A 24,997-nucleotide genomic window follows, 5' to 3' on the forward strand; every position below is an offset into this window, starting at 1 on the left:
AGCAGTATGGCTAGTGGCATTGTCATACTGGAGGGTCATGTCAGGCTGAGCGTGCAGGAAGGGTACCACATGAGGGAGATGGATGTCTTCCCTGTAATGCACAGCGTTGAGATTGCCTGCAATGACAACAAGCTCAGTCCGATGATGCCGTGACACACTGCCCCAGACCATGACGGACCCTCCACCTCCAAATCGATCCCGCTCCAGTGTACAGGCCTAGGTGTAACGCTCATTCCTTCGACAAGAAACGCGAATCCGACCATCACCCCTGGTGAGACAAAACCACGACTTGTCAGTGAAGACTTTGCCAGTCCTGTCTGGTCCAGCGACGGTGGGTTTGTGCCCATAGGCGACGTTGTTGCCGGTGATGTCTGGTGAGGACCTGCCTTACAACAGGCCTACAAGCCCCCAGTCCAGCCTCTCTCAGCCTATTGTGGACAGTCTGAGCACTGATGGAGGGATTGTGTGTTCCTGGTGTAACTCGGGCAGTTGTTGTTGCCATCCTGTACCTGTCCCGCAGGTGTGATGTTTGGGTGTACCGATCCTGTGCAGGTGTTGTTACATGTGGTCTGCCACTGCGAGGACAATCAGCTGTCCGTCCTTTCTCCCTGTAGCGCTGTCTTAGGCATCTCACTGTACGGACATTGCAATTTATTGCCCTGGCCACATCTGCAGTCCTCATGCCTCCTTGCAGCATGCCTAAGGCACATTCACACAGATGAGCAGGGACCCTGGGCATCTTTCTGTTTGTGTTTTTCAGAGTCAGTAGAAAGGCTTCTTTAGTGTCCTGCATTTTCATAACTGTGACCTTAATTGCCTAAGCTGTTAGTGTCTTAACGACCGTTCCACAGGTGCATGTTCATTAATTGTTTATGGTTCATTGAACAAGCACGGGAAACAGTCTTTAAACCCTTTACAATGAAGATCTGTGAAGTTATTTGGATTTTTATGAATTATCTTTGAAAGACAGGGTCCTGAAAAAGGGATGTTTCTTTTTTTTGCTGAGTGTAGTTGTTATTGACAACATGGTGGACACTTGTAGAAAGGGACAGTGTGCAGTCTGTTGGACATTTTCTGATGAGGGCTGGCTGCTATAGGGACTGCTATAGGCTCATCTCTCTCCCTTCTACTCTTTGTGTGACTCAAAACATAGTCCAGTCAGTGAGAATAGAATGAGAGAGAAAGGATCCTGTCAAAATGTATTTATTTGATCTCACTTCAATCAATCTCAGCTTTTTGTTGTCGAGTGCTCCAACTCCTTTCTACCTCAAATTAGTACTTTTGGAAGTTTTCGTGGTAAGCCCTTCTCTTGTTCGCGATCTGTTTGTGCTTTTTGCGTACTCCATTGTCGTTGTCAAGCATGACAAATCCATATGGCGTTGGCAAAAGAGCAGAAACAGACTAGTACCCAGGCTACAATGAATAGCCCACCCCCAGAAATCCTGGAGAATTTGATCATCTAACATCAAACCCAGGAGCAGCAGAGCCCCTCCAACCACTAGCCAGTCCAGCCAGAACTCCCTCCCCTCAGTCACAGCCAACAGCAACATGACTTCATCTGCTAATAGAGGGAATGAACCCATCTCACTGGTGGACACATTTTCCCCCATGTTTGTTGGACTTCTGAACGACGGGGCAGGAAGAGGTCAGACGGCTGGAGATGACAAACGTGGCAATGGCATCATTGCTTATTAGCGACAACCTGAGGTACTTCATCGAGATTGACTGGGGTTAGAATGAGTGGTTAGAAAGATTTTTAAAGCCCTGCTGTCCTGACGGGTTGGAGGTATGTCTGGTGTTTTACCTTGGGCTGGGCAACTCTTACTCTGAGCACTCTGGGTAGCTCATTCTAAAGCAGTGGATGACGGGGATGGAAAGAGCAGGGAGGAGAGAGAGAGGAGGCAGAATTGAGAGAGTGGAGGAGCCAGGAAAGAGGGGAGTCGAGAGAGAGAGTAGGAAGGGGGAGGAAAAACAAAGGAGGAATATGGCAGGATAGAGAGAGGGAATGGGGGGAGAGGAGGGCCTCCATAATTGATCAGTCAGTCATAATGAAGGCATTGGCCCGAGGAGGAGCAGGCGGGAAACCTGATCCTTGGCAACACAAAGACGCTGGCTAGAGACGCAGCCCTGTCTCCAGGCAAACGGACTAACTCAATCTGCCAGCAGATATGATTGCACCCGCTCCCATTGTCTGAATACATACTGCACAAACACGCCTGTGCAAATAAATACTCACATAGCCTACATGCATTTAGATATAGACTGCTTAGAAGCTCAGTATACTATGCTGCCCATACGCTATGCTAACCCAGATACTGGGAAAGAGAGAATGTCTTGTTACCCACAGCACAAGTCGCTCCACTTAAAAGTAGAAGAGCAAGGCCAATGAAAAGGGAGGTTTGGTTATGTCATCTAGCCGAGGTGTCAAACTGTTAATGCATTAAACAATACTACATTGTTGCCTTGGTTTACTTTGGCCTAACCAAATTGGCTAAAGACGCTGGCAGCCAGGCTAATAATATTATTATCATCCGTAACGAGGCCAGGAGGCTAGCAGCGCTAGAGTGTGAGGAGGAGGCAGTGCTGAGAGCATTGGAAGCTGCTGAACATCTATGTTTGCCTCAGTAGAAGCACAGTAATTGCCCTAGGACGCCTAGCAGGGCGCTTAGTGTGGATCGACTGGGGTCTGTCTTCGGGTGGGAAGGCAGTGGTTGCGGAGTGGTGTGTCTGCAGCAGCAGCATGGCAGGGTGTGGTGTACTGGGATAGTGTGACAGTGTGTTGTGATTAGGGCCCACCACTGTGGTTTGGTTTGGGGGAGATGGACATTATAACCTTGAGTAGGTCTGTGGTGACAGAGTTCTGGTCTGGCCCTATAGCAGGTCTGGGCGTGATGTTGACTAACAGAGTTGGAAGGTTAGTGTGGGAGCAGTAAGGATGGGGGCGGTTCTGGGTATTGGGACAGGCCTGGTCTGGAGTGGGTCTGTGTTGTTGACTCCTGTTCAGCAGCAGTAGTAACATGACCCAGCTGGGTGTGGTGGGCTAACAGTGTTGTATTGTTTGGCAGGGAGACAAGCAAAGCTCTTGGCCTCCCTCAGATGTGATGTTATTGATTCCCCACTGGGAGAAAGAAAGAGGGTGTGTTTGGTGAGCAGCAGAGACGGAAACAGAGGGACTGTGGGAGTGTGTACAGTGTGTACAGGCGAGAGTGTGTAGTGTTGTTTTTACAGCTTTTTCTTTTGTTGTTATATGTAGACATTTTACATACATGGCATTATTATTATTATTATTATTATTATTATTTTTATCTCACAGTAGTTACATTGCATGAATAAAGTAATCTGTCATCAAGACAAAGGGTGGCTACTTTGAAGAATCTCAAACATAAAATATATTTAGATTTTTTTTTAACACTTTTTTTCATTACTCCATGATTCAATATGTGTCATTTCATAGTTTTGATGTCTTCACTATTATTCTACAATGTAGAAAATAAAGAAAAACCCCTTGAATGAGTAAGTGTGTCCAAACTTTTGACTGGTACTGTATATACTTATATTACTGTTGGTTGGTTGACTATGGCTTTCCAAATCTCCCAACAGTGCTATTTATTGGGTTAATTTGAGCTAAATGTGATTTTTCAGCCATTCCTGAACCTGTGACCAGAAACAAGCTACATACTGTAGGGGCAATACCAGAATAAGTGATCTAATGATTCTGTCTCTTCGTAGCAAAATCTGCAGAGCTCAGATCGTTGCATCTGTTTGTGGCAAGAAATGTGTATAATCATTTAAATTGAACCCCCCCCCCCCCCTCAGTTCTGAATCAAACGTTGTTTTGCGTATCAGTTCGTAAACCATGTGGCATGGAATCGGCACGTCAAGAATCTCTTTCCAACTATTTTGCAACCGCTGTCAACATTTTGGTCCTCCCCCCCAACAAAGTTGCTAATTCTGGTCTTTGATAACGGGAAGAAAAAACAAGTTCCCTATCTTCTCCCCCTTCCGCTTCCCTCTTCCTGTTAGTGTGTAGGGTCTGGCCAGATGGGCTGTAGGGTGGAATCATGGGAACAACCAGGGGGAAAAAAACAACAGGAGAGGGAGAGAGAGATGGGGGTGGAACAGAGAAGGAGAGAGACAGATGCTGAATACCAAACCAGTCCCTTCCCCTCTCTCTCCAGCCCTCCATTTGCATGTTTATACGCGTTTTTTAAGGGCGCCTCTGCCATATGCACAAATGTCCCAAAACTGAGGGAGTGAAATTGATCGAGGGTGTACAGTAGGGGTTAGGCTGCGATGTGCTAACCCCAACACACACCGTGATGTGTCTGGAGTTTACGCAATTTCATGCAACTAATGGAGAGGCGTGCGTGATTATATGCCACGTGCATTTGTTTGTGTCTGGTTGTCGAGGCGTGACACGTAACACATGAAAGACCTCCCAAATGAAACGTTTAATTGTTACTGAGGTCAATACGGTATATTGTAAAACGACATGGAGAATTGTTCTTTTGAATTTCATGCTCATTTCATCGTGTGGAATATGGAATTGCATCATTCGAGTCACGAGTGCTTCCAGAAGTTGATAGGGTTTATTTGATATTCTTCTCGCCAGTCTGGAAGTCGACAACGGCGGGCCCTCTGGGTGAGGTGGTAGGGGGCGAGCGAGAGATCGGCCCCGCTTTCTCTTGACCAGCTCCAGTGCTCTAATGTTACAGTATGTACGTCCCAGCATGCAGGCCTTCTCTCCTAGTAAACGAGTAACGCTATCCCACAACCCCATCATCCCTTTGACACGCCTAGTAAAGAAGTTGAACGTACCTGTGCCATGCCCCATATGGGAGAGGTCACCACCTCGCTGTTCTAGATGACCCAGATACACCAACTCCCTTAGTAACATTACCAGCATGCTGCATTTTATGCCACCTTCAAGCAATCCTATTTCATAGGCCAATATACTGTGCGTGCCAACTGTTTTATACATGACCCTGGGGATTCTTGTGGTGCTGGATGAAGTGGTCATGTCCCAGCTATGTTGACCCGTGCCCTGTAACATGTATAGCGCTGCCGACCCAAACCAGACTGTATTAACTATTCAGGAGCACAGGGCTGTCCATACAAACCACTAGCCTCGCTTAGGTGGTATTGACTGACGCATTCATAACTGCCAGGGCACTTTTGGAAGTCGTGCGCGTGTGTGTGTGTACGTGTGTGTGTGTGTGAGACAGGGGTATAGTGTTACCCCTGTGGCTTTTTCTATGTGTTCTGTCTGTTACATACAGAGCGTCCCTGCCCATCCCCGTATGATGTGGAGTTGTCTATTATCTGTCCCGTTGCCTCGTCACTTTACCCCTAGCTATATGTACAGCAAATAGCTACCACCATGACCTCGTACCCCTGCAGATCCACTCGGTTCTGGAACTCTCTGTATATAGCACAGTCAGCTGTGGTTTTGGTTTGACCGCTGCTCACTGAGATACTTTCATTTTGCACCATTTAGAATGTATCTTTTTCGAAACTCTCTGCCAATACGTTTTAACCGCTTGATACCTGAAATATTTTTGGGGATTATATACAGCGAGGTCTGAAATGATTGACATAGCCCTAAGACATGCTAACCTCTCACCGTTACCACTGACCAGGGAGGTTGGCGTGTCTTGGAGATATGATCTTTGACCCTCTGAAACGTTCTCACTCATCGTTGTTCACGATTCATTCAGGATTGTCCGTAATTATTGTAGTATCCACATGAATGTAAAGTGTATAGAAACATATTCTATTCTTATTTACACTAAAAATGACTCCAAAATGACACAATGCATTATTTACCATTAAATTCTATTGGGCACAAAGTCATTTGAAAACATTAGTCATACGATATAGCACATTATTTGAATTATTTATTTAATATAGTCATTATTGCTCATCTTTATCAAGGGTGTCAATTATTTTGGAGCACACTGTATGTGTGTATGTGTTTGCCATGTGACCAGCATGGTTATCTCAGAATAGTGAGTGTGTGTGAGAGCCACACACACAACAGGAAACGGTTAATTACCCCCCTTCCCCCTAACTCACCACCCAGTTGCCAGGTGTGTATGTGCGTGCCCCCCCTTCTCTTTGTGCCATCCTTAACACTTCACTAAGTGAGTAGAGTTTTCCACTGGGGGAACACCTGCAGCCTGTCACTATGCAAAAAAAATCTGTTTTGTCAGCATTTATTTAACAACTTGGGTGACACCATATAGCAATTCCATAGACTACACATGATATGTTTCTTCTCACTCTCATATGTGTTAGGATGATACAGCAGTGTCTCCAAGATTACCTTGGTTTTAGAGATGGTGAAATTATTTAAAAAAGATATGAATGAGGTATTAATCTATTCTGTCTGTCTGTCTGTTGTAGTTCCCAGAGTGTGGCTTCTATGGCATCTATGACAAGATCCTGCTATTTAAACATGACACAGGCACCAACAACATCCTGCAGCTGGTCAAGGCTACCCAGGACATCCAGGAGGGAGACCTGGTGGAGGTGGTTCTCTCTGGTGGGTAGCAGTCTCTCATCCATTTCTGCTCTCTTTTCATCTGCCCGTCCTCTTCTCCCTTACTCATCCTTTCATCCACCCATCCCCCTTCTCCCTTACTCATCCTTTCATCCGCCCATCCCCCTTCTCCCTTACTCATCCTTTCATCCGCCCATCCCCCTTCTCCCTTACTCATCCTTTCATCCGCCCATCCCCCTTCTCCCTTACTCATCCTTTCATCCACCCATCCTCGTCTCCCTTACTCATCCTTTCATCCACCCATCCCCCTTCTCCCTTACTCATCCTTTCATCCACCCATCCCCCTTCTCCCTTACTCATCCTTTTATCCACCCATCCCCCTTCTCCCTTACTCATCCTTTCATCCACCCATCCCCCTTCTCCCTTACTCATCCTTTTATCCACCCATCCCCCTTCTCCCTTACTCATCCTTTTATCCACCCATCCCCCTTCTCCCTTACTCATCCTTTCATCCACCCATCCTCGTCTCCCTTACTCATCCTTTCATCCACCCATCCCCCTTCTCCCTTACTCATCCTTTCATCCACCCATCCCCCTTCTCCCTTACTCATCCTTTCATCCCCCCATCCCCCTTCTCCCTTACTCATCCTTTCATCCACCCATCCCCCTTCTCCCTTACTCATCCTTTCATCCACCCATCCTCGTCTTCCTGCTCCCCGCCTCTTTTTTTTCTCTGATCCTCTCGTCCTCTTATTTCTCTGAACCATCTCTGTTCCTATCCCTTGTATCCTTATGTTAAGGAACGCTAAGTAGGGCCACAGGAAACATGCATAACACCATGCACTCAACACCATATGTGTTTGGACAATTTGGCTCTATACGCCAGCATTTTGGATTTGGGCCAAACATAATCGTAAACACAACCAAAACAAACTGGAAATGCATCCATTTGCAGAGTCACACGCTTCATGTAATCATTGTGTGCAGGGAATATAGGACCAAATACTAAACTTTTGACTACTTTTGAAGTGTTTGACTACACTATAAGTGCATTTGTCCAAATACTGATGGCTCCTGCAAATGGGGACTAGATACAAAATATGTATGAAAATACCCTCAAATAAAAGTTGACATTCTGTAATGTTGCCTCATATGAAACATTTGATCTCAACTCCAAAATGCTGAAGTATAAAGCATATTCACGGAGAGTGTATCATTCCTAATGTGTTTGACAGGTTGATACCCAGGTTGATGCCCAGACTGAATGTTGTGTTTCTCTGGGTGTTGTCTGTCTGCAGCTGCAGCCACCTTTGAGGATTTCCAGATCCGGCCTCATGCCCTGAACGTCCACTCGTACCGATCCCCGGCCTTCTGTGACCACTGCGGAGAGATGCTGTTTGGATTGGTCAGACAGGGCCTCAAATGTGATGGTATGAGAGAGAGGAGCGGGAGGGGGGGGCTGTTCTGCCTGCCTGATAAGAACTTTGTCTGAAGAAGGACATGGGTTTATATTTACATTACGCGACTTACAGTTAGGGCATTCATCTCAAGATAGCTAGGTGGGAAAACCACATCTCAGTATTTTGTTCTCAATGTAGTATCTATCAGCAAAGTCATTTCCCCTTTGTGTGTGAGCTCATCTCCCCACCTCCTCCCCCATCCTTTCTCTCTATCACACTGCCTCTCTCTATATATATATATCCGTCTCACCCCTCTCTCTCTCTCTCTCTCTCTCTCGATATATATATATATATATATATATATATCTGTCTCTTTTCTTTCTCTCTCTCTCTCTCTCTCTCTCTCTCTGCCTCTCTCTCCTTCTCTCTCTCTGCCCCCTCCCCCCCTGCAGGCTGTGGACTGAACTACCACAAGCGATGTGCCTTCAGCATCCCCAACAACTGCAGCGGCGCTCGCAAGCGGCGCCTGTCCACCACGTCTCTGACCAGTAGCCAGTCGCTGCGTCTGTCCACCAGCGAGTCCCTGAGCAGCGTGGGGACCAGCTCAGTCAGCACCTGCATGGAAGATGCCAGCCTGATCCGCTCTCACACCACCCAGACGCTCCCGAACTCTACCTGTACCGCGTCAGCATCCCTGGGCCTGTCCACCAGCACCTCCATCACTAGACCCATGGTCCGCGCTAACACTTACATGGTGAGCCAATTCAATATATTCAGGAATATATTTATGGAAAGCCAACGCTCTGATTTACATAGGTAGAAATACCATCGATAGATCCGTATAATTCTAGTTTCTTGGTCTCCTCACGTCCCCTTCCAGCCGCGGACCCCCAGCGAGGCGCGGCGGTTCTACACGGGCCGGCCGGTGCACCTGGACAAGATCCTGATGAGCAAAGTGAAGGTGCCACACACGTTTGCCGTGCACTCCTACACGCGCCCCACCGTGTGCCAGTACTGCAAGAGACTGCTCCGGGGCCTCTTCAGACAAGGGCTGCAATGCAAAGGTTAGTATGGGGTGAAAGTTCAACCTGGGGAACCCCCAGGGGTTTATCAAGAGGGGAATAATGTATTTGGAGTGCATATTGGAAGAAGATAAACTGTCTAACAATGCCGTTGATTGTTCGCGTTGTGTCTTAGACTGCAAGTTCAACTGCCACAAGCGCTGTGCGTACAAGGTTCCCAATGACTGCCTGGGGGAGACCATAGGAGGTAAAGCTGACAAAACACGTCTTTGTTGTGTCATGTTGTGTCATGTTGTATCATGTTGTATCATGTTGTGTCATGTTGTGTCATGTTTTATCAGGCTGTGTCATGTTGTATCATGTTGTGTCATGTTGTGTCATGTTGTATCATGTTGTGTCATGTTGTGTCATGTTTTATCAGGCTGTGTCATGTTGTATCATGTTGTGTCATGTTGTGTCATGTTTTATCGGGTTGTATCATGTTGTGTCATGTTGTGTCATGTTTTATCGAGTTGTATCATGTTTTATCAGGCTGTATCATGTTGTGTCATGTTTTATCGTGTTGTGTCATGTTGTGTCATGTTTTATCAGGCTGTGTCATGTTGTATCATGTTGTGTCATGTTGTGTCATGTTTTATCGGGTTGTATCATGTTGTGTCATGTTGTGTCATGTTTTATCGAGTTGTATCATGTTTTATCAGGCTGTATCATGTTGTGTCATGTTTTATCGTGTTGTGTCATGTTGTGTCATGTTTTATCGGGTTGTGTCATGTTTTATCAGGTTGTATCATGTTGTGTCATGTTTTATCGGGTTGTATCATGTTGTGTCATGTTTTATCGGGTTGTATCATGTTGTGTCATGTTTTATCGGGTTGTATCATGTTTTATCGGGTTGTGTCATGTTGTGTCATGTTTTATTGGGTTGTATCATGTTGTGTCATGTTTTATCGGGTTGTGTCATGTTTTATCAGGTTGTGTCATGTTGTGTCATGTTTTATTGGGTTGTATCATGTTGTGTCATGTTTTATCGGGTTGTGTCATGTTTTATCAGGTTGTGTCATGTTGTGTCATGTTTTATTGGGTTGTATCATGTTGTGTCATGTTTTATCGGGTTGTGTCATGTTTTATCGGGTTGTGTCATGTTTTATCGGGTTGTGTCATGTTTTATCAGGTTGTATCATGTGTCCTGTTTTATCAGGGTGTATCATGTTGTGTCATGTTTTATCGGGTTGTATCATGTTGTGTCATGTTTTATTGGTTTGTGTCATGTTTTATCGAGTTGTATCATGTTGTGTCATGTTTTATCAGGGTGTATCATGTTGTGTCCTGTTTTATCAGGTTGTATCATGTTGTGTCATGTTTTATCGGGTTGTATCATGTTGTGTCATGTTTTATTGGTTTGTGTCATGTTTTATCAGGGTATATCATGTTGTGTCAGGTTTTATCGGGTTGTATCATGTTGTGTCAGGTTTTATCGGGTTGTGTCATGTTTTATCGTGTTGTGTCATGTTGTGTCATGTTTTATCAGTTTGTGTCATGTTGTGTCATGTTTTATCGGGTTGTATCATGTTGTGTCATGTTTTATTGGGTTGTGTCATGTTTTATCGAGTTGTATCATGTTGTGTCATGTTTTATCGGGTTGTATCATGTTGTGTCATGTTGTGTCATGTTTTATCGGGTTGTATCATGTTGTGTCATGTTGTGTCATGTTTTATCGGGTTGTGTCATGTTGTGTCATGTTGTGTCATGTTTTATTGAGTTGTGTCATGTTGTGTCATGTTTTATTGAGTTGTGTCATGTTGTGTCAGGTTTTATCGGGTTGTGTCATGTTGTGTCATGTTTTATCAGGCTGTATCATGTTGTGTCATGTTTTATCAGGTTGTGTCATGTTGTGTCATGTTTTATCAGGCTGTATCATGTTGTGTCATGTTTTATCGGGTTGTGTCATGTTGTGTCATGTTTTATCGGGTTGTGTCATGTTTTATCAGGTTGTGTCATGTTGTGTCATGTTTTTTCAGGTTGTGTCATGTTGTGTCATGTTGTGTCATGTTTTATCAGGTTGTGTGATGTTGTGTCATGTTTTATCGGGTTGTGTCATGTTGTGTCATGTTTTATCGGGTTGTGTCATGTTTTATCAGGTTGTGTCATGTTGTGTCATGTTGTGTCATGTTGTGTCATGATTTGTCCAGTCGCACTTGAGAGGACGTTGTCTACAGCAGGGATGGGCATCTTTGATGAGGGGTGGGGGCCACAAAAAAATTAAACTCATCATGAGGGGCGGCAGTGGCTTGTGGGTCTGCGTTCCCACATCCATAGCCCCCCAATATTATATACAATATTAGCACTTATATGGAGCACTAATATTATATAGTACTTACTTGGCGCATTTTATTTATTTTATCAGTCAACAAAGTGGTGAGTACTGCCTACTTACATACTGGTATAGTGGGGCTTTGTAATGGAAGGTGGTGTTACCCTGTTTTTTCTGTCTATTCTCTAGATCTATTTGTAGTCATGTGTGGCTAGCTCTGTCCTTCTCTATCCTCCAGACATGTTGAGTCCCAGTGTGGACCACGAGGTGCCTATGGACTACAGTAGTGAGTATGCCGACTCAGACAAGTCTTCTCTGATGGACGATTCAGACGAGGCCTGCAGCATCCCTGGTTCTTTCTCCCCTGAGAGCAGCCAGGATGGGGTCAGCGGGGACCAGAGGTAAACACGTACGCACACGCACAATAACACACACACGCACACACCCACCTACCTACCACCTAACACTGTCCCTCTGTTCCTCAGCGCTAACATCCCGTTGATGAGGGTGGTTCAGTCTATGAGGCAGACCACCCGTCGCTCCAGCACGTCCATCAAAGAGGGCTGGGTGGTGCACTACAGCAACAAGGACACACTGGTAATACTACTGACTGACTGACTTACTGACTGACAATGTGAGACATTTTCTCTACCACACACTATTCTCTCTCTCTCTCTCTCTCTCTCTCTCTCTCTCTCTCTCTCTCCTTTTTTTTAAACTTTCAGATACATTTTCTCTACCACACCAGATTATATTCTCTCTCTCTCTCTCTCTCTCTCTCTCTCTCTCTCTCTCTCTCTCTCTCTTTTTTTAAACCTTCAGATACATTTTCTCTACCACACCAGATTATATTCTCTCTCTCTCTCTCTCTCTCTCTCTCTCTCTCTTTTTTTAAACCTTCAGATACATTTTCTCTACCACACCAGATTATATTCTCTCTCTCTCTCTCTCTCTCTCTCTCTCTCTCTCTCTCTCTCTCTCTCTTTTTTTAAACTTTCAGATACATTTTCTCTACCACACCAAATTATATTATCTCTCTCTCTCTCTCTCTCTCTCTCTCTCTCTCTCTCTTTTTTAAAACTTTCTACCACACCAAATGCTACTTTTTTTCTATTCCTTTTCTAAAACTTTATTTTTAAATGTTTTATTCTACTCTATTTTAAGGGTACCTAATTAACATTTATATATATTTCCTTACACATCCTGTTTTGTGTGCTTCTTCTTTTACCAGGTACTGCTGGAATGTCTACCAATGGATAGCCGATTTAAACTCAACGATTTACGCTGGAATTGTGCGGCGACTAGTGTGGGTGGACTGGAGCTCCGACTTCACATAAAATGACGTTTTTATCCAAAAATGACTGATTTCAGCTCCCAAGGAATAGCCCACAATTACACACAACATAATTCTGTGTAATTGGGGGCTATTCCAAGGGTGCTAAAATCAGTCATTTACATTTTTTTTTTAAAACAACAACATTTTATGTGACGTCAGAGCTCCAGTCCGCCCACACTAGTCGCCACATAATTCCAATCGTTGAGTTGAGTTTAGTCAGCTAGCCAATCGCATGCCCATCTTGTTGTGACAAATTACGCTGGTCACTCAAAAAAAGACTTAAAAGCACAAATAGTGCTCACTTTAGATTGGGGACTGCAAAAAGACTTAACCAATGATTAGTAAATGGTTTATTCATGTAATAATACATGTTGTAGTAATGATTAATACATGGTGAACACATATAAAGGCCTTATAAAGGGTTTATTAGGTACCCTTACAATAGTGTTTCCACTCTTTCTTTATGAATTACTTTCTAAAACTTTCAGAGAAGCTTTCTCCTCCACCTTTGTTCTCCATGACATTGACACACTGTTTATCATTCTCCTCTACCTCTCCAATCCTCCGTCTCTCCTTCACAATGTTTTCTGTCGGAGTTTCTCTTACCTCTATAACTTTGACCTCCCCTCGCCGTTAATACTCTCCCTTTTTCATCTGTGTGAAAGTGTGTTTGTGTATCTCCGGCTCAGTGTGATATATAGTGTATACCTGCTCTCTGCCGCACTAAAGCACTCGAAAGACGTGTGTTGAATTCCCATCTGCAGTCTCTTTTTTTTTCTTCTTCTCTCTCTCCTTCCTCTTAGAAAGTGTTGCTGTTTACCTGAACTCCGACCTGAGACACTTTCTGCCTTCTCAAAGCTAACCTGTCCTGCTTTTCTAACACTGTTACTGTCTCTTTTCCCCTTCTCTCTTCCTACCGTTCCCTTTCGTTTCTCCCTCACCTCCACCCCTCAGCTGGCCCTCCTCATCCTTTTCCTTGTCCACTCTTCCTGGACCACAGCTTAACCTTTGACCCCCTCAGTGAACCTTGGTTGACCCCTGAACCCTTTACCCCCCTGACCCTCCTACTCCTCCGGCACCCCCACAGAGAAAGCGGCACTACTGGCGTCTGGACTGCAAGTGCATCATCTTGTTCCAGAACAACACCACCAACAAGTACTATAAGGTACTGTATTCTCCAGTTCCACTCAACTAGATTAGCAAACCAATAAAGTTCACAGGTACTATATGAGTCGGGTCTCAGTCAATCAATCAGTCAACTTTATTTTATAGAGCCCTTTTTTACATCGGTAGTGGTCACAAAGTGCTTATATGGATACCCAGCCTAAAACCCAGAGGAGAAAGCGATACAGATGTAGACGGTCTCACATACATTGACCTGGGTATTTCAATCACCTTATATACAGTGCCTAGTGAAAGTCTACAAACCCCTTGCGGAGTATTCACATTTTTCTGCCTTAAAATGTAATCTAAAAAGGGATTGGAAAAAAAATCCTATTGATCTACACAACCTATTCCACATTTTCAAAGTAAAAAAACAACAACATAACATTTAAAAAAAAATCTTGATTGCGATTGTCTTCACATGATTGATTGCGTACATCCCCTGGCCTCACGTCCTTCCCCCTGTCCTGTAGGAGATCCCTCTGTCTGAGATTCTGGAGGTGCGCCCCGCAGGTGACTACACCCTGGTTCCTCCGGGCACCAGCCCCCACTGCTTCGAGCTTGTCATGAGCACCATGCGCTACTTTGTAGGAGAGGACCCCAACATCCATGTCCCCACCCTGCCCCCCACCACCCTCCAGGCCTCCCCCCCCACACCCCCCTCCCCCAGCAACGTGGTGCCCAATAGCGGCGTGGGGCGGGAGGTTGCCAAGGCGTGGGAGGGCGCCATTCGCCAGGCCCTCATGCCAGTCATCTTCCAGGATGCACCGCCGGTAGAGGGACACACTCCTCACAGTAAGATATAATATAACCTTACAATAATAATGTTCATTTAGCGAAACTTCCCAAGTGTCTTAGTTCTAACGTTAGCCATCTGAAGAACAGAATCATGGGGTCTGGATCTGATCTCCGTCCTGCTCTTAGTCTGGATTTAGGCTGGGGGGGGGGGTTGTGGGAGATTTACAGTGAAAGGCTTCTGAGTGGTATGCAGTCCATAGCTCGAGGAACTCAGAAGCTTGTTTCCAGAGCTCTTTGTGCACACACACACCCGCGCTCTCTCTGTAGTGACCCCACATAAGCTCAGGTGGAAGTCCTGTATATGTTAGTCTGGATGGTTAGCATTTTTTACTTTGATCCGCAGGACAGGCTTCAGTCAGCATCTCAGTGTCCAACAGTGTGATCCAGGAGAATGTGGTGAGTCGTCTCTTGACACACGGTCGTAATACACGATCGTACATTATACCCATTCACAATCATTACCCAGGACTTTGTACTGATGATGATGATGATGATGATTTTTTTTTTATCAATTTCTCCTCCAGGACATTGGTATGGTGTACCAGATATTTGCAGATGAAATCCTCGGTTCTGGCCAGTTTGGAGTGGTGTATGGGGGTGAGTATCCCTAATCGTCTACACTCTCTGTTTTGAGTCGTTGAGTCTCAGTTAATCAGACTCCTGTAATTTCCTCTCTTCCCCCCCCCCGCCACCAGGGAAGCACAGGAAGACGGGGCGCGACGTGGCGGTGAAGGTGATTGACAAGCTGCGCTTCCCCACCAAGCAGGAGAGCCAGTTGAGGAACGAGGTGGCCATACTGCAGGTGACCACCAGGGGGAGATGCAGATACACATTTTCAACAGGTCTCCCACTACAAGTCTAGTTCATCAGCTAATTGTGGCTGGTGACTTACTGCTGCCACCCAAGGGTTGCATCCCAAATGGCACCGTATTCTTACCCTGGTAAAAAGTAGTGCAATATGTAGGGAATGGGGTGCCATTTGGCATTCAAACCTCGAATACACTACACGTTATCAGCAACGAAAGAGTGATCAAATTAAGATCCAACGTCTGTACCGGCCAGGAGGGTCCATTTTTACATCATGGGGTTGTCATGCCAACTGCATTCAATTACATTGGCAGGTTTTGCAGGATGGTTATCATCTCTATGGGGTGTAGTTAGATAAAGGTCAAGTGACAAGTAAACACTGCCTTCACACTATACTCTAACTAACTGATACTCATTCTAAATCTCTCTCACTCTTCCATCCCCTCCGCTCTACCTCTCTGTTTCTTTCTCTCCCTCCCTGTGTGTCACTTCCCCCTCTTCTTCTGCCCGTTCTCTTTCTTCTTATCTGTCTCTCTCACTGTCTCTCGCTCTTTTTCTCATTTTCCCCACGCTTTCCCCTCTCTCTCGCTCACCCCACCCCTCTCTCCCTCTTCCTTCTCCCCCTCGCCATCTCCCAGAGTCTACGTCACCTGGGCATAGTGAACCTGGAGTGTATGTTTGATACTCCAGAGAAGGTGTTTGTGGTGATGGAGAAGCTCCATGGAGACATGTTGGAGATGATCCTGTCCAGTGAGAAAGGCAGGCTCCCAGAGAGGCTCACCAAGTTCCTCATCACACAGGTCAGTGTGTGTGTGTGTGTGCTCCCATATGGGAAAAAAATACATTTAATTAAAATGCATTTTTAATAATCTTTTTAGGATACATGTGAAATATTTACAGTTGTCCAATTGTAATGTTCCACGAAATGAGTGCCTTTTGATAAGTTAAGTAACAATTATGCACTAATATTGAATTTGTAAATGCCTGTTATATGAAATGAAGTCCCCTGAAGATTGAAGATTTTAACCCCCCGAAAGACTCCAGGTTTTCACCGTCATTAGCTAGGTTTCCATCCAATTGGCGACAGATTTTCATGCGAATATTTAAAAAATCTGCATAAAGAAAACATTTTCCCACCGGTGGTTCCACCAAACTGACTTGTTGCGGATAAAAATCAGTGTGTGATGACGTAGTGCAAACAAAATGTTTATTTTTATATATTTTTTTATCTAAAGTTCAATGTGTTTCCATTGCATTTTTAACTCTACGGAAAGTTTTGTCACAAAAAACTGTTGTGACAAAACAAATGTGCCTACTCTGGTCTTGGTACATGCGTTCAATAGCCAACAGCTCCCAGATACATTGCGGGGAGCCTGTGCAGGTAGGCTAGTCTACATGATGAGATTGTTATGGGTAAGAGCGAGGCCATTTTTATTTGTCAAACAGTAGTCAAGCATCGATCATCATGTCACCAGAATAAGACCCTCGATATTTATTGGAAAGGAGCGTTAAACTCATCACCGAGCACTTTCACCTCCCTGTGAAGTTCATCGTAACTTATTTCATCTGTAAACTGCATGGTTACCCCAGTCGTAGTGGGAGGATCACACACCATATCATGGTGTGACTTCGATATGATGGTTATTATGTCAGTATTTAAGCATAAAGGGGTTTCCACCGCCATTTCTCGCATAATTCATTTTACAGACACAAAAAGTTCCCACCATGTTGAACAAACAAATGATCTGTCGCCATTTATAAAATTGTACCAAAACTTCCTGTTTCCATTGCAGCTGTCGTGATGTTTTTTTTAATACGGTATGACTTTACTCGCATAACAACTGTGGATGGAAACTTGTTTTTTGTAAAGCCTTAGTTATTGTGTTAAGTTATTTCTGAATATTATTCTTTATTTAATGTGATTAATGATTTGTTTACATATGTCCCTCCTTTTAAGGTTTACCCTGTTACGGGAACCATACTCTGGTTTTAATATGATGAAACTATTCCTTTTTTAAATATTTATTTCAAAAGAAACATTGAACATCTAATAGTTAAAGTCATAGTATGATAGCTTCAAATGTGGCTCAGTTGGTAGAGCATGGTGTGTGCAATGCCAGGGTTGTGGGTTCGATTCCCACAGGGGGCCAGTACAAAGAAATGCATGAAATGTATGCATTCACTACTGTAAGTCGCTCTGGATAAGAGCATCTGCTAAATGACTAAAATGTAAAATGTAAATGATAGCAGCTGATCTGGTTCTACTCGGTCCATTTTCTGCTGTTTTGTGGTGAAAAACTGAGCGGGTCGAGCATAAAACGTAAACCTTGTTACCCATTCATAGACGGGCTAGAAATGTTTGAACAATTACATTTTTTTTTACTCTTGCATTTACAGTAATTGCCCCTCCCTGTTGCACATAACACGCTTCCATTCCCCTTGTCACAATGGGATTCATAGCTGATTGAACCCTTTCACACGTACCATCACACATCCCTGGAGCGTATGATCACACCCCGTGTGATTTGAACACTCATTTAGAACGAGAGCTGGCCACACTTTTTTTCAGAAACTATTTACACAAATACAGTCCTTACAAAGTTATGTCCAGAATGTGAGCAGTTTATTTTTGGATGCAATGTTCAGATATTCACTTAAGTATCTATAGCATAACACAAACATCCTAACCGGGAAAATGTAGGCTACATTTGTCCTAGCGCTGAGGAAAGATTGACGCAACACAAGCGGTCATATTTTCTAACTCTCGGCTGACATAAATTACACTATGAATTAGCTAATAGCAATTACTATGTATAATTAATCACATCACGGGTGAGCTCACTGTTGATCAAAATAATTGAGTAAAACACTTTCTAGAAATCGAAAGTAATCCGACAATTAGTTTCAGCGTGCAGCCATGCTTTTTTACCTCACAGAAACCAAAGATAATAAGAGAAGACAAGTATAGTTTGGTCTGTTTATAGTATGCATGTTGAAGGGGTGTGTCGTCTACCATCGTTCCCATCCCACATTCACTTCCTGAAGTTCTCAGAAAATGAGTGAACCCTTACTCACCTCATTTTGTTATAGCATCTTTGGTCCGACAGACGATCAAGTGAAACCCAGAATGCATTGTATGTCAACAAACATGGCTCCATACACATAGCTGGAATTAGCTTAGCTTATCATAATCAGTACAACCTTCCAAAACATTATTTTACACACATACTATGTGCCCATTACAATTTATGCAAAAATCGGAATGCATGATTTATCACCGGTAATTGAAAAACGTGAATAAAATAGTAAATATATCAATAATGCCACACAAAACATTTTCTGATAGTGATTTATTGATACAAATGGCGCGTGCAGGCAGTGTCACATTCTGGAATGGAGAGAACGTCCTAACATCACGTGCATAAAAAAACTCACGCTGGGGCGACCGTTAGAAATATTTGGAACTCACGCATGAAACTCGTAATTACCTGTTGGAGTGCGTTCAAGTGATTTTCCCCAGATGTGGTAAATCCCCACTTCCCCCTTGGCTACAAACGCACCGCAACACCGTTAACCATCCGCTGTAGAGCCGTATAATACCACTCCTTGGAAGCACAAACCCTAGACCTACACTTTGACATATTGTGGAGTTGTACGATGTATAGATTTAGTTTGAATCGATAAAAACAAAACAGAACAAAAACTGCTAAACTATAAGAAAATAAAGTGTCCGAGATCTATTATTTAATTAATAAAATACAAAAATGACTTATTGTAGTTATTTCTTTTACCTCTTGAGATGGGAAAACATTTTTTTTATGAAGTTGAACATGTGTTCTTTATGACCGAATGTTAAAGATGCCCTATTCAGAAATCCATTTCCTGGTTGCAAAAATTCTAATAGTTTGCCTAAATTCAGTTTATGTGACAAAACGTGAAGGAGAATCATTGTTCCATCTAAACCGCTGTGAAATATATTTTCCATAACCAAAAATATAGTATTTTCAGCTGTTTGAAGCTCGTGTACAAAACTGAAAGTAAAAGATGCAAAAAAAACGAAACTTAAGAACGGGAAGCATAGAAATATCACACATAGAACAGATCGACTTGCTTGCAATGAGAATGACAGATCTCACATTTCTATGTGAATTTTTCTTATTCTGGTCACAAGATAATCGATGCTTTGCTGCCGTTTGAAAAAAATCTAAAAATCTTGCTCTTTTGTCCATAATAATCTCATTATGTAGGCAATACACTGAGTATACAAAACATTAAGAACACCTGCTCTTTCCATGAGATAGACTGACCAGGTGAATCCAGGTGAAAGCTATGATCAAGTCAATTGATGTCACTTGTTAAATCCACTTCAATCAGTGTAGATGAAGGGGAGGAGACAGGTTAAAGAAGGATTTTTGAGCCTTGAGACAACTGAGACATGGATTGTGTATGTGTGCCATTCAGAGGGTGAATGGGAAAGACAAAATATTTAAGTGCCTTTGAACGGGGTATGGTAGTAGGTGCCAGGCGCACCCGGTTTGTGTGGAGAAATGCAATGCTGCTGGGTTTTTCACGTTCATATTTGTGATCATTGTTGAGTGGTCCCTGCAGCGTACGATCACAAATATGTGATTGGAACAGTAGCAACAGAATGTATGATGCAACAAACATTTCTAAACAATGTTTTGTACTGATGGAAAATTAAGGTCTTCACAACTCTATTCCTCAATTTCATATTTCATTGTAAAAGATAAATGTGAACTTCATCATCCAAGCATCACACAGAACACATCCGCAGCCAAACTCAATCCATAAACCAGTCTAAATAACAGGTTGCGCTGACAAAAAAACTAAACACAAGTTAGCGACCTAATAGCTAGACTTGTTTACAATGTACCACATCTCTGGTGAGCACAAGGGAGAAATGTGATATTGGTTAGAAAAGCGATACGTGTCATCTAACAGCAGATAAATTCTTTATGATGACAGCCATGTTTGTTTATGTTTGACAAGTGAAAACTCCCTAATCCCAGAATGCATTCACTATAAAACACAAATAGTCAAAGTCAAAGATGGCTGTGCCCATTGCCCGAATAAGATCAAATTAGTTTGGCCACTTTGGCAACTCAATATTAGGAAGGTGTTCCTAATGTTTGAGATACTCAGTGTACGTGTTCTCTAGCCAACAGCAGATAGCGCTGTTGGCTAGAGTGCATGTGCCAATACCAGAGAGGACACACTCGCTATATAAGGCAACATTTTACTGAGAAAACCTTCAGTAGAGTTGAAAATGGGATGGAAACACATTTAACTTGTATTTTCTACCTTGTATTTTTTATTCAGTACATGGGAATTTAACCACAAAATGTATTTGTATGTGTACTGCGTCATCACAGACACCCTTTTATCTGCAACAAGTCAATTTGATGGAAACACGTCTCTGGTAGGGAAAATGCCGATTTTAGAATATTCGCATTCAAATCTGTGCCAATTGGATGGAAACCTAACTACCGATCAATACGTAAAGAGTCATTTAAGAAGCCAAATTTGTAACCAGTTTAGCCACCCTGTAGACTAGATATCACAGCCATGCATTTCTGGAATATTGTCAGGCTTTACATGCATTTAAGCCGCAATGTTCATATTCGCTTGAGGTTTTGCTGGTTACCGTTTCGTGTTGCTTACTCCACAGATCACTCACTATATAACACATACGTTCTAGGTGTATTCTCTAGATGTATTCTCACTCTCTGTGTGTTTTAGTTTCTTCTTACAACCCAAAAAGTCAAAGCCAAATCCGGTTTTGTTTGTGTGTGTAGATTCTGGCGGCTCTGAGGAACCTGCACTTTAAGAACATTGTCCATTGTGATCTGAAGCCTGAGAATGTCCTGCTGGCCTCTGCCGAGCCCTTCCCCCAGGTACACACACCTGTAATCACACTATCACACACACCATGACTCTACACATCCAATAAAATGTAGGCAGCCCTTTACTCCATGTAATGCACCTTAATGCATATTATACAAATTCACCCTGACTTTATTCTACTCCAAAGTAGCGATTCACGCAGTATTTCTTCTTCTTCTTATTTACTCTCTCTCACTCGTCTCTCTCTCTCTCTCCAGGTGAAGCTGTGTGACTTTGGCTTTGCCCGTATCATTGGTGAGAAGTCGTTCAGGCGTTCGGTGGTGGGCACCCCAGCCTACCTGGCCCCAGAGGTGCTCCTCAACCAGGGCTATAACCGCTCCCTGGACATGTGGTCTGTAGGAGTCATCATGTACGTCAGCCTCAGTGGAACGTTCCCCTTCAACGAGGACGAGGACATCAACGACCAGATCCACAACGCTGCCTTCATGTACCCACCCAACCCCTGGAAACAGATCTCACCTGATGGTAAGACACACACACTTGCACTCATGCATGGCAAATGCAAGTGTCTTGTGCATGGGTAAGTATATCCAAATATACAGATTATTATGGCATACACGTACTGTTCTCACCGGTGTGCCTGTGTTTCTCTTCAGCCACTGACCTGATCAACAACCTGCTCCAGGTGAAGATGAGGAAACGCTACAGCGTGGACAAGAGCCTCAGTCACTCCTATCTACAGGTACGCTAGTCAACAGAAGCATGGCGGCTATACAGAAGTCCATTACCTACAGTGGAGACACAAGAGACCCCCTAACTTACTTATTTCTCATGTTTCTCTCCGTCCTCAAACCTCTTGTCTCTTCCACTTCCCTCCTTCTATGCTTTTATCTTCTTCCCCCTCATCTCTATCCTCCCTCCCTCCCTCCCTTCCTCCTCTCCAGGACTACCAGACGTGGTTGGATCTGAGGGAGCTGGAGACCAAGCTGGGTGAGCGCTACATCACCCATGAGAGCGACGACTGCCGCTGGCAGATGTTTGCCCGCGAACACACGCTCCCCTACCCGGCCCACCTGGTGCCCCCTCTGCCTGCGCCCGGCTCCGACGATGAGGCCGGGGAGGATGCAGACATGCAGGGGCTCACCGAGAGGGTCAGCATACTCTGAGAACCTGGAGAACCAGCAGAACCAGGACCCACGAGGGCCCAAGGGACTCAAGACTGACCCAGGGAAGAGGAGGGGAGTGTGGGGAGCGAGTGGAGAGACAGAGGGGCTGGCTGGATGGATGGATGGAGGTCTGGAGAGTGGGGAGGGTGAGGCTGGGAGGTTTAGCTGTAGAACGGCGCCTTCTATAGACATGATCCCGCCCCTGTCCGTCTACTAATGGTGTCCCACTCCGGCCCTAGCCTGTCCAATCTCCAGACCCCATCCTTGACCACTCTCTCATCAGTCAAGCTCAGCTCTTCAACCCTAGAAATCTTTGAGTTTAACAGACTGCTCTTCTGTATCCCACAACGACATACTGTATCCAATGGTCAGGGGATGTGTAGAATATCATTGCTGCAGTGTGCTCATTCAGTCTAAGCTGCAGTATGGCAAAGGTCAGTTTGGGTGCGAGCGAGAGAGAGAGATGGGGATGGAGAGGGAGAGAGACAGACAAAAAACATTAAAGACTCGATCGATCCACTTATGCATAACTTACACCCACCCATAAACAAATCCTTATGAACCGTTCCTTTTTATTTTCATTGAATGTGATGAGTGGAATCGCCCTGCATGTGCTGTCAGATCTGTTTGCTGCAGACCAGTCATTTAGTGCCTGTGAGTGGTAGATTAAGGGCTTATAACTGTAGGCAGCAGACCAGTGCTTGTGGGTTGTCATGGTCTCAGAGGAAATCTGCAGTTCAAATGACAGCAAAGTAAACAAAGCCAGAAATGGATGTAGCAATCGAAGATTGCCCCTTTAAAACTGTCATCTGATACAATGGCTTGCGAAAGTATTCACACCCCTTGGCATTTTTCCTATTTTGTTGCCTTACAACCTGGAATTAAAACATTTTTTTTTTTTGTTGTATCATTTGATTTACACAACATGCCTACCACTTTGAAGATGCAAAATATTTTTTTTATTGTGAAACAAGAAATAAGACAAAGAAACTGAACTTGAGCATGGATAACTATTCACCCCACCCAAAGTCAATACTTTGTAGAGCGACCTTTTGCAGCAATTACAGCTGCAAGTCTCTTGGAGTATGTCTCTATAAGCTTGGCATATCTAGCCGCTGGGATTTTTGCCCATTCTTCAAGGCAAAACTGCTCCAGCTCCTTCAAGTTGGATGGGTTCCGCTGGTGTACAGCAATCTTTAAGTTATACCACAGATTCTCAATTGGATTGAGGTCTGGGCTTTGACTAGGCCATTCCAAGACATTTAAGTGTTTCCCCTTAAACCACTTGAGTGTTGCTTTAGCAGTATGCTTAGGGTCATTGTCCTGCTGGAAGGTGAACCTCCGTCCCAGTCTCAAATCTCTGGAAGACTGAAACAGGTTTCCCTCAAGAATTTCCCTGTATTTAGCACTATCCATCATTCCTTCAATTCTGACCAGTTTCCCAGTCCCTGCCGATGAAAAACATCCCCACAGCATGATGCTGCCACCACCATGCTTCACTGTGGGGATGGTGTTCTCGGGGTGATGAGGTGTTGGGTTTGCGCCAGACATAGCGTTTTCCATGATGGTCAAAAAGCTACATTTTAGTCTCATCTGCCCAGAGTACCTTCTCCCATATGCCTTTTGGCAAACACCAAACGTGTTTGCTTATTTTTTTCTTTAAGCAATGGCTTTTTTTTCTGGCCACTCTTCCGTAAAGCCCAGCTCTGTGGAGTGTATGACTTAAAGTGGTTCTATGGACAGATACTCCAATCGCCGCTGTGCAGCTTTGCAGCTCCTTCAGAGTTATCTTTGGTTTCTTTGTTGCCTCTGATTAATGCCCTTCTTGCCCGGTCCCTGACTTTTTGTGGGTGGCCCTCTCTTGGCAGGTTTGTTGTGGTGCCATATTCTTCCAATTTTTAATAATGGATTTAATGGTGCTCTATGGGATGTTCAAAATGTCTGATATTATTTTATAACCCAACCCTGATCTGTACTTCTCCACAACTTTGTCCCTGACCTGTTTGGAGAGCTCCTTGGTCTTCATGGTGCCGCTTGCTTGGTGGTGCCCCTTGCTTAGTGGTGTTGCAGACTCTGGGGCCTTTCAGAACAGGCGTATATATACTGAGATCATGTGACAGATCATGTGCCACTTAGATTGCACACAGGTGGACTTTATTTATCTAATTATGTGACTTCTGAAGGTAATTGGTGGCACCAGATCTTATTTAGGGGCTTCATAGTAAAGGGGTTGAATACGTATGCACACACAGCTTTTCCGTTTTTTTGTTTTTTCACTTCACCAATTTGGACTATTTTGTGTTTGTCCATTACATGAAATTCAAATAAAAATACATTTCAATTACAGGTTGTAATGCAACAAAATAGGAAAAATGCACTGTACTGTCCTGGTTGGTGCAACGCCATTATTGATGATGACTTATTAGAGAAGACTAGAGACTGCTCATCAACGGAAGTGCTAATTCACAAGCCATGGTGGTTCGAGGGGGTCCTAGACCTGTAGACATACACTGTTATAATGAAGGCAATGTGGACGTTTTCTGAATAGTTTGTCATGGACACCATTAAACACCAATGGACAGTGGGGAAAATGCTATTGCTCTTTTAGATACAGTAGAAAGACAAC

At 44.0% G+C, this 24,997-nt stretch overlaps 1 protein-coding gene across 1 annotated transcript in view; it reads left to right on the top strand.

Annotated features, from left to right (window-relative positions):
* LOC123729260 (serine/threonine-protein kinase D2) overlaps positions 1-23,625 on the top strand; it is a 52,731-nt gene extending 29,106 nt beyond the window's left edge. The window contains exons 2-18 of the mRNA XM_045703554.1: positions 6,406-6,544; positions 7,801-7,932; positions 8,355-8,656; positions 8,783-8,966; positions 9,100-9,171; positions 11,474-11,636; positions 11,721-11,832; positions 13,659-13,736; positions 14,209-14,530; positions 14,877-14,929; positions 15,058-15,130; positions 15,229-15,335; positions 15,979-16,140; positions 21,157-21,255; positions 21,463-21,730; positions 21,862-21,947; positions 22,150-23,625. Of these exons, the coding sequence (XP_045559510.1) occupies positions 6,406-6,544; positions 7,801-7,932; positions 8,355-8,656; positions 8,783-8,966; positions 9,100-9,171; positions 11,474-11,636; positions 11,721-11,832; positions 13,659-13,736; positions 14,209-14,530; positions 14,877-14,929; positions 15,058-15,130; positions 15,229-15,335; positions 15,979-16,140; positions 21,157-21,255; positions 21,463-21,730; positions 21,862-21,947; positions 22,150-22,371 (2,574 nt within the window). The 3' untranslated portion in view covers positions 22,372-23,625. The remainder of the gene's footprint in view (positions 1-6,405; positions 6,545-7,800; positions 7,933-8,354; positions 8,657-8,782; positions 8,967-9,099; positions 9,172-11,473; positions 11,637-11,720; positions 11,833-13,658; positions 13,737-14,208; positions 14,531-14,876; positions 14,930-15,057; positions 15,131-15,228; positions 15,336-15,978; positions 16,141-21,156; positions 21,256-21,462; positions 21,731-21,861; positions 21,948-22,149) is intronic.
* Positions 23,626-24,997: the final 1,372 nt, after the last annotated feature.

The sequence above is a fragment of the Salmo salar genome, chromosome ssa20, assembly GCF_905237065.1.
Source record: "Salmo salar chromosome ssa20, Ssal_v3.1, whole genome shotgun sequence".
NCBI lineage: Eukaryota > Metazoa > Chordata > Actinopteri > Salmoniformes > Salmonidae > Salmo > Salmo salar.